This window comes from Limanda limanda, chromosome 20, assembly GCF_963576545.1.
Source record: "Limanda limanda chromosome 20, fLimLim1.1, whole genome shotgun sequence".
Lineage (NCBI taxonomy): Eukaryota > Metazoa > Chordata > Actinopteri > Pleuronectiformes > Pleuronectidae > Limanda > Limanda limanda.
Genome location: NC_083655.1, coordinates 13,592,447 through 13,601,863, shown reverse-complemented (window position 1 = coordinate 13,601,863; position 9,417 = coordinate 13,592,447). Strand labels below are relative to the sequence as shown.

Here is a 9,417-nt window from a genome sequence, read left to right as displayed (position 1 = left end):
AGCAGTACCTGTTTAGAGTAAGGGGGGCGTTCCAATATTCGCAGGGGGTCGATCACATCAGCAGCTCTTCGGTATTTCCCATAACTCATATCAAGCCACTGCTAGAACACTAGAACTTCCGGATAGGATTTCAAAATAAAACCTTTATGATCCTTTTATATTATATTATATAATATTATAGTATACTAGATTATACTATATTAAATTACATTATGTTATTAAAAAAAGTCCATCCATTCAATTTCAGTTTCATATATGTGCAATACAGTTTAACTGTATACTGCTACACTACTACTTATTGATTACTTGTACTGAATGTGTACTTTCACTATTTGCCTACGCTGCTGTAATATGGCAAATTTGAAAGAATTATCTTATCTCATCTGAAAGTCAATTGTGTATTATTATTCATCCAAATATTCACTTCAAAGAAACACTGGCACTCAAATTTACAATGAGACCTAAAAGGTCAGCTGCCAGCACAAAACAGGACCCTTACTGTTCAGTGTGTGTGTGTGTGTGTGTGTGTGAGAGAGACAGAGAGAGAGAGAACAGTGATTTTGTTGTAGTGAATGCACACAGGCCACAGAGGCATCACATTTGCTGTGGTCTCATAGCATCTGGATGTGAATTGCTCCATTCAGTTGGCACATGTGCTCAATATGCTGAACTGGGAACTTCCGAGTAGTTCAGCTCACAAAGGAAACAGAGATCCTTCTTGGTTGTGTGGGAGGAAAAAAAGCACAGAAAGCTCAATATACCATAATTAGAATTGATTAATTAAAAACTTTGCAATGTAGAATAGGCCCTCTTTCAACTCATTGTAAATAATACCTGAGATAACTAAATTATTTCTGGAGAAAAAGTATGAGTCTGATTAGACCAATTTCTTCACCACTTGAAAAATGGCGAGATGCCTCAATGGGAATAATATTGAGAAATCCCCTCCCAGGCTCCACCTGCTGCTCAACCTACCTTGTATTAACCATGCACCGTGCTCCAACAGCCAATGGGAACTTCGGATGTTGGGACTTGAAGCAGCATTTCCAACAAGCCGTTACTCTTGGTTACCAAGGATGAGTGAGGTCAAGATGGTTCCTTGGCTTCGCGTGGATTCGCGTCCGATTCCCATCACAGGCGCGTCTGCCGTACACCACTGTTTGGCGAATACGAACGTTTTAAGATTAATTGTGATTAATGTCCATATGGTTTAAATTAAATGAGCCTTTCAAACGTGATCCTTTTTCATTGCTCTCTGTTTTTAAGCAAATATAAGAAAGTCAACGAGTTCTTGCTATGACTTGACGTGATTTTTTCCGGCACCATGGTTTAAACTAAAATAAATAACACCGTGTATCACACAACACCACGAACACATGACTGCTTGAATCACTGACACACAAAAGAAGGCAACATAAATAAACCTGTCTGTATTTAATGTTATCAGTGGACACAGGTACAGAGATAAACTTAAACACGAATTAGGGACCTTTCTCGCTGTATGTGACCGAACCCGGAAGTGCGTAGGGGGCAGTCCTCTTGTTCCTTCTTCCCGGTCCGTAACAACGGGAGCAGCTTCAGACAGAGAAAATAACAAAATGATGGAGGAGGTGGAAGGTGAGAGCAAACGCTGTTCAGGTTGCGGCTGTTTGGAGACGTACTCGTGGTTATAACCGCTCAGGATCCATCTTCTCAATAACAGCGGCTTATAGATGCTTATATCACACGTTAGGGTTGATGGTAACCTCCTCTTCTTTAGCAGGGGTTAGCTGTTGTCATGCTAGGTGTCACCACAGGCTAGCGGCTCTTTCTCTCTCTGTGTGTCTGTGGTAGTGATCCTGATATTAGCCACAGTGGCTGCCCCAGCGTTAGCACAATGCTAACCAATGAACGGTCAAATTAATGAAACCGGTCTACCGTTATTCTGACGGGCATATATATAATTATGTTTAAATATGTGGGTGTGTTTACACTGCTAAAGTATATGTTACCATAGCTACAACCTGCCTACCTTTGTTTGTTTGCAGCATTGGGACATTGTTGGTGGAATCACTCATCAAATGCTTGTGTCACACATTTATTTCAATCTGTCATTTATTTGTGTATTTATTTACTTGCAGAAGATGAAGCCCCCCAGGATCTGGCTCAGTGCAGCACCTGCAAGAGATCGTTCAACCGTAAAGTGCTGGTAAAATAAATCAAAAGCTACAACAATCCTCTCCCTGTCATCGTGTAGGCAGTGCAGTGTTTTTTTAGACTAATAATATGTAATCAGGATAATGTTGTCGTGCTGAGGTTGCTGTGGTCACAGTGTTTTCCTCAGTGATCATCAGCTGACAGGATGTGAGGTGATTGGACAAAACTGCGTTCTTGGCTACAACCCAAACAGCCTGCAGGGCCCAGCACAGAACTCTTTGTGAGGAAAATGAAAGTATTCAAAATGCAGGGAAACTAAACTATATTTGTAGAAGCAGAGGTTTCACATTTTAGAGAACACGGTTTGGAAACACGGATTATTACCTGCTATTGTGCTAAAACATGTGTGTGTCTTTACTTAAAAAGACTAAGCAGGGGAGCTATGAAGTGGTACTAACAGAACAAACAGTTTTATAAAAAAGGGCGGCACCACTTGACCTATTCCAACACCACCCCCTTAGAGTGGTATGTTCCCTCTTCTAAATAAACCAGCATTGATCAGCATGGAAATAATGATGGTTTATGATGGTTCTGGTTTGGCACTGGTTTAGCCTGTGGTCCATCATAGCTGTGCTGGTCTACTTGCACATGAGGCCAGTCACCAGTATCCCAGCACTAGAATGTTATGGTGTTCACCAGGACCCATCAGCATGCCATCTTTATATACTTATCACCCTTAAAGGTTCAGGTTGTAGAGTTTAGTGATATCTAGTGGTGAAGTTGCATGTTGCAGCTGAATAGCCCCTCACCTCACCCTCCCCTTCCAAACATGAGAGAGAACCTGTGGAAGCCTCAGTTGTCATTAAAACTCAAAAGGTGTTTAGTATGTCCAGTTCGGGCTACAGTAAAAATACATGTTGGCTTCCACAGAGAGGACCCACTCCTGATGTTAATATAAAGTATTTAAATATAAAGGGCCCCTTGTAGGGTAAAGAAAACAACAATTCATACAGTACATATGAAACACAGTATTGAAAACATCAGTAGGATTGTTTTATAATCAGTTTCGGCCAATATATCCCTTTCACCTTAATCTTAAACACTGGACCTTTCAGGACTGCTGTTGCTCCCTCTTATGTTGGTCACGCCTGGTCCTGCTAATTAGTCCAGTTAAAAGTGTGTGAGCTGCAGTGTGTATGTGATGTCAGTGCATTCAATGGACCCACTTCTGAATTCTCATTCGTAATCATGGGTTCTCTCATTTAGCCTGGAGGTTTCTCTGGTCAATCAGTCAGTTAAAGTGCCCATAGATTGATATTTGGTGTGTTGACAGTCATTCAGTTCGAGGCCTGTGTACAGTAGTCACATAATCTTCATTGTGTCTTCATATAAGCACAAGTAGTGGGTTTCCTTATTTGTGATTTACTTCAGCTATGAAGGGATCACAATGCACTATTACAATAATGCCACTTGAATAATTTATTTATTATATTATGATTATATAGTAGTTTAATCTAACCACATCAAAGATACATTGATTATTGTTACTTTTTCTCTCCCCCCCCCCCCCCCCCCCCCCCCCCACAGGAGAAACATGCTAAAATCTGCCTAAAGACAATGACCAAAAGGAGGAAGACTTTTGACTCCAGTAGACAGAGAGCAGAGGGCACAGACATCTCTGTACTCAAACCTATCAAACCAAAGGTAAGGCTGCACCTAAGATGGGAATCCAACTTTAACTCCAACTCCGAGAGAGTTCAAGTTGATTCTCAATGGGAGAACCAACTTGTTATTTTTTATAGTGAGGATTATATACTGTTTTGATAAATAGGGAAAAGAGCCTTAAAACAATTTGTCTGTGACCTACATTTAGGGAGATGTGACCAGTCAAAGTCACAGAGTCCCCCATGCAAAGGTTCAAACTCCATTAGCTCATATCTCCCTTAATTAGGATTAGAGGCACTAGAGATTTTGCTTCCATAGATTTCTGATGTGACCAAATCATTATGAAATAACATTTCATTAAGAGCTGTGATGGTTGTGGCCCAAAAAGTGTGATGATTTTACATGTAATAACCCTATTGAACATCTCTCAAGATGTTCACACAAAATCCTGTACATATTAAAAAGTTCGCCGATTTAAATGTTTACATGCTACAATACTAGGTCAGTAGATCAAATTCTGCAGCTTCCACTTAGGACATTCAGTATTGTGTGTTGGCAGACTATTTTCAAATGTAAACAAATTTAAATTGTATTTCAGTCACGAAGTACATCTGCTACTGGGAAAGTAAGTTGATTTGCCGTTATTCGTCCTTTCTTTCTGTGTGCTTGAATTCCAGCAACATAATTTATCTGGAACCTCAGCATATCTGGTTTTAGAAATAGTTTGGCTTTGCGGTGGTAGTCATTATTGAAATAAAAATCACTTTCCTAACTACTTTCTTCAACTCCCTGTAAGGTTGTTTTATTTATTTATTTCACCTTTTCTGCCTCAATTCTATCTGTGTTTTAACTTCACTACTATAACTCTGTGTCATAGGCTCTTGGAATTTTTGATGACTCATCTTAAAACCACAGAGCTTAGCTTATAGCCAGTTGTTGCTCAATTTTGTGGGATGACTGGTTCAACACATACTTCTGTTTTTTTGTATTGAAGTCCTCAACAAGGAGTTAAAATAACAGTTCAGTTTTCAGGATGTAAAATTATACGCAAAAGTTGTCGCATAGTGAAGATCCTGAGGAGTAAATAGTTTATTTCTTTATGTTTGTCAGACAAACATGTTTTATGGATGTGATGACTATAACATTATGGCAGGAAGTTGGAAGTCAGGAAACGATGTGTAACCACTGAAGCAGATGAGAGGAGGCCCACTGTGCTGCTGCTGTCAGAAATCATCAGCCACTATGGATAAAAAGAGACATTTAAAAAGGGAAACAAAGTTCATTAATGCTGACAGTAGTAGCCGGTTATTGAGAGCTACACTCAATAAAACATGACTCAGAAATAAGAGGAACTACAAGGGTACATAGATTTTACTGGAAAGGAATATTTCTTATTCGACAGTAATTGAATAAAGATCACCCTCCCCAAAATATATATGACAAGTTATTCTCAAATCTGAATCATTATCCAGATCCTCTCCAAATTTCACAGGTTCATATATATTAGCACTCTACACTAGCACTTCTCTGCATTATTACTTGAGAAATTCATAAAATGTCCTAAACATGCCCTCTGTGTTGCCTCCCGCCAGGCCGAGCCCCCCAAGAAGCCGTCCAACTGGCGCAAGAAGCATGAGGACTTCATTGCTACTATCCGGGCCGCGAAAAATATTACTCAGGTCTTAAAGGACGGGGGACCATTACCCCCACCTCCTCCTCCGACATATGACCCAGGTAACCTCTAACGTAGCTTTCATGGTGAGAATTAGGCTCAATAATTGATTAGTTGCTTGAATTACCATCTTTTAAGAACTACACGCATGATGAAAACTACAGCAATATAGTTAGCTGGGCCCACACATTCCTTTTTTGACTGCTTATGAATCAGGAAATGATGAATAACTGGACACAGCAAAGTAAAAACTACAAATATTGCTTGGAAATGAGGGCATTGTACCATTTTATGGGTTTAAACTTACAAATGTACATGGCTGGATGATTTATAGTCGGTGCTGCCACTGGCTTATTTTCTCATCTTCCTCAGACTATGTTCAGTGCCCTCACTGTCAGCGAAGGTTTAACGAGAGTGCAGCCGACAGACACATCAAGTTCTGCCAGGAGCAGGTCGCCCGTAATCCCAACAAGAGCAAACCAGCAGAGGTCAAGAAGATTCCTGGTCGTACACAGGTAAACACATGTGCAGCAGCGGCAATTGTGTGTGCACAAAAGCACAGACACACACACATGCACACATACTGAACATGCGCCTCAGATGGTCTATCTGAATCTATTCATACCTGCATTTGTGTGAATTTTCCCAGTCTAGAAGCAAATTATTCAGATTTTCCCGACACAACATGAATGCACTATTTATTCATAACAAGTCCTTGTCACTTAGCAACTGCCATGATTCATAATTGGCAGCCTATAAAATAGCAGGGTCATAACCACTTTGATAAAGACCTCTGCTTTAATCATTATTACTCAATTATTATTATTGAGTTGGCCCTAGTCATTGAGCAGTCTGTCACCTGCAGTGTGCTGCTGTGGAATGAATCTATATTTGGGATGGATGAAAAAAGACAAACTGTTTTTACCTGGGGTTTTTCCTTGGGTCAGGTTTAACCCCTCTAAAAATGTTCATGGAAATTTGTTCAGTCGTTTTTGAGTAACCTGACTGAGGGCTATGCAAATATAACATCCTGTCAAGTGTATTATTCACGGGTCTTCAGGGAGTGTGACTGCATTAATGCTTTGTAAAGTGAACGTATTTATTTAGCTTGGCCTTCTTCTCTTCCCTCAGTGCAAGCCTCCAACTCCTGTTAAGAAGGTCAACTCCCCTGCTACATCCACCATCCCCTCAGCCTCTTCTCGTTTACCCCAGAGATCAGGTCTTGGACAGCCCACTGGTAAGAAAGAACTGCTGAGTTGATCATGCATCTCAGGGGGCAGTCTCTGGAGAGGCACATTTTTTATTGGCCAGGCTGAATTTATTACAAGGTTGAGTTCTTCACTGGTCCCGAAATTTGTGCTGTTAAACAGACATGGGACCTGCGATAGTAGAATGGGACTCGACCTATGGTTCAGGTGGACGTGTAAAGACCTCTATTACATGGACTACAGCAGTAATAGATAATGTCTCGGTTGCTCTTTCACTATCTGTCTAACTGTCTCTCACCCCTCTCTCTCTCGCTGTAGCAATCCCCGCTGGTAAGGTCTCCTCTGCAGGTTTAGTGAGGATGAATCCCTCCGGTATCACAAGCCCTCCATCAGGGTCAGTGTACACACACACACACGCACAAATTTGATGTCTCATGCTTCCTCAAGCATTTGTTGTTGGTTTAAATGATTGTGCGTATCACCTACAGTGTTTTTGCTTCATGTCTTTTATTTCCAATAGAATAATAACCCTCCCCCTGGGAATTTAAAATTGAGTTAAGCCTGATAAACAACGTGAATTAAAAAACAAAACTTTTTCAACTTTGCTGTGGTTATTTTGTCTAGACAAGAATACTCAATCACAGAAACTCACATCAAAATGTTCAGGTCAATGAAAGAAACAGAATTTCTTTAAATCAGTGTAGCTCAGAAATAAAAGTGCATCTTGATTTTAAACTGACATCAACTAAATATATTGACATTGTATGTTTATGCCCCCCCCCCCATTCCTGTGTTAGAGCGGGAACGAAGACACGAGCAACAGGTTCTTCGTACAGCTCCGTGAGGAACGCTTACCCTGGAGTAGGACTCAACAAGAAGAAAGTAGACAACAATATATCCAGGTAAACTAAGACAGTAAGAAAAACATCCACGCTATCCTACTAATCTATAATGACCTCTTGTGGTTAAGGTGGTTTGTTGCATACAGCTCGGCAGTCTAATCTGCTTCCAATCAGTAACTTGTGTTATATATATATGCTCTCTACGTAGATGCGTTAAGAAGTTTTAGACTAGTGGAAAATACATACTTTTACATCAACAACTTGCAGTACATAGATTCTAACCCTGCTGCCTGGGTCGTCTCTCGCAGGAAAGATGCCGACGGCGGGAACGAAATTGACAACAACGAAATGAAAAGCAAGTTCTGTCACTCTTGCGGGAGCAGGTACCCCGTCGAATCCGCAAAGTTCTGCTGCGAGTGTGGCCTCAGGAGGATGTGTCTTTGAGCAGAGGGAAGAAAGGACACACACCAGTACTCAAGAAGGCTTCAGAGAGTTTCATGAGTTGCACGTCCGTCCATTAGTGTTCCCTGTGCTTTTACCCTTGGGTCTAGATGCACAGCAGTAAAGTCACCGGCAGACGGCTCTGCAGCGCTGTGTTTTCTTTATTTTACATAATTGCTGTGAGGAACAAAATTCAGATGAGGGGATTGAACTACAGCTATAAAGTTAGAATTAGGGATGGCACATAAAACATAACATTACTCTTACAGTCCTGCTGAACAGTGCAAATTATGCCCTTTTTTCACAAAGATACATTTTCATAACAAATCTGCTATGAAGCTGTTCAACTCAGTAGCTGATATTAGTGAAACAGGAACAACTCACAGAGCTAATTACTCATAAGGAAACATTTTTCGATGACGCCGCTGTTCCCGGCAGCTCATAAACTTCATTGCTGTGAAGAGGTGATGGACGGATTAATAATGTGTAATGACAAGGAAAAGAAAATTCCCTCAATAGTTTTGTTCATGGGAAGTAATGTGGTCTGAGTTATTTTAAACTCTTAATTTTATTTTTGCCTTGACTGTAATTAGGAGAACCCTGCAGAGCTAAGTCAGTACAAGCAGTTAAACCCAATGCATCCTTAGAAGAGTAGAGAAGAGTGAGAAACAAATCCCCCATCTGCCTCCACTTCCTCACAAACACTGTTACTATTGACGTGCAATATGATTGACTACTGAAGAAAATGGTGTGTTTCTCTCAAGGAAATGTTCTCTGAAAATTATGCATATTGCCGCAGTTTGTCAGGGACCAGTCCGAAAAAATGAACTACCTGTTAAAACGTCAGCCCTCCCTTGACCAATATGTTCGAAACCAATGTAGCATTTCCTCTGTCCCTTTTTATCCCCTCTCCTTTTATACAACGAAATCAGCTATTTATTTTCACCAAATGAAAATTGGCTGCATGTATTGTTGATGTTCTGCAGAATTGAAATGTGGTTTTATTTGAACTTGTATGAAATCTAATTGCACCTGGGTTTGTTGCAGTTTTTCTTTAACTCAAAACTGTCTTTACTCGGTCTTCAGTCGGATAAAGAGTACATTAAGATATTAAATGCTCTGTGTGGATATGGTTGATCTCTCTGCTTGATACAAAACGACACTTTATGGCCCCACACAGGTCTTTTACAAGTAGGAAGACAAAAGGTTCATAGTTAATGATCATTAACCTCAAATATCATGTCAGTTGTATTTAGAATAATCTGTAATAAAGTAAAGCATTAATTCAACTTCCACAAGAGAAAAACACTATGTAAATGGTGCATGACTGAAAATACTTTAACAGACTGGACCGGTGTGTTTTCCTGTACTTATGACCACACTTAGTCGCCTGGATACATTTGTGCACCTTATGTCATGTATGTTCTCCATCAATAAACATCAATTGGTAAAA

General features: G+C 40.3%; 1 protein-coding gene across 1 annotated transcript; it reads left to right on the top strand.

Annotated features, from left to right (window-relative positions):
- Positions 1-1,581: 1,581 nt before the first annotated feature.
- On the top strand, positions 1,582-9,417 carry zc2hc1a (zinc finger, C2HC-type containing 1A). The gene is made up of 9 exons (XM_061094033.1): positions 1,582-1,617; positions 2,121-2,188; positions 3,724-3,840; positions 5,394-5,535; positions 5,846-5,988; positions 6,605-6,710; positions 7,000-7,075; positions 7,479-7,583; positions 7,832-9,417. Exons 1-9 carry the CDS (start codon positions 1,599-1,601, stop codon positions 7,965-7,967), a joined length of 912 nt encoding a protein of 303 aa, XP_060950016.1. The 5' UTR covers positions 1,582-1,598; the 3' UTR covers positions 7,968-9,417.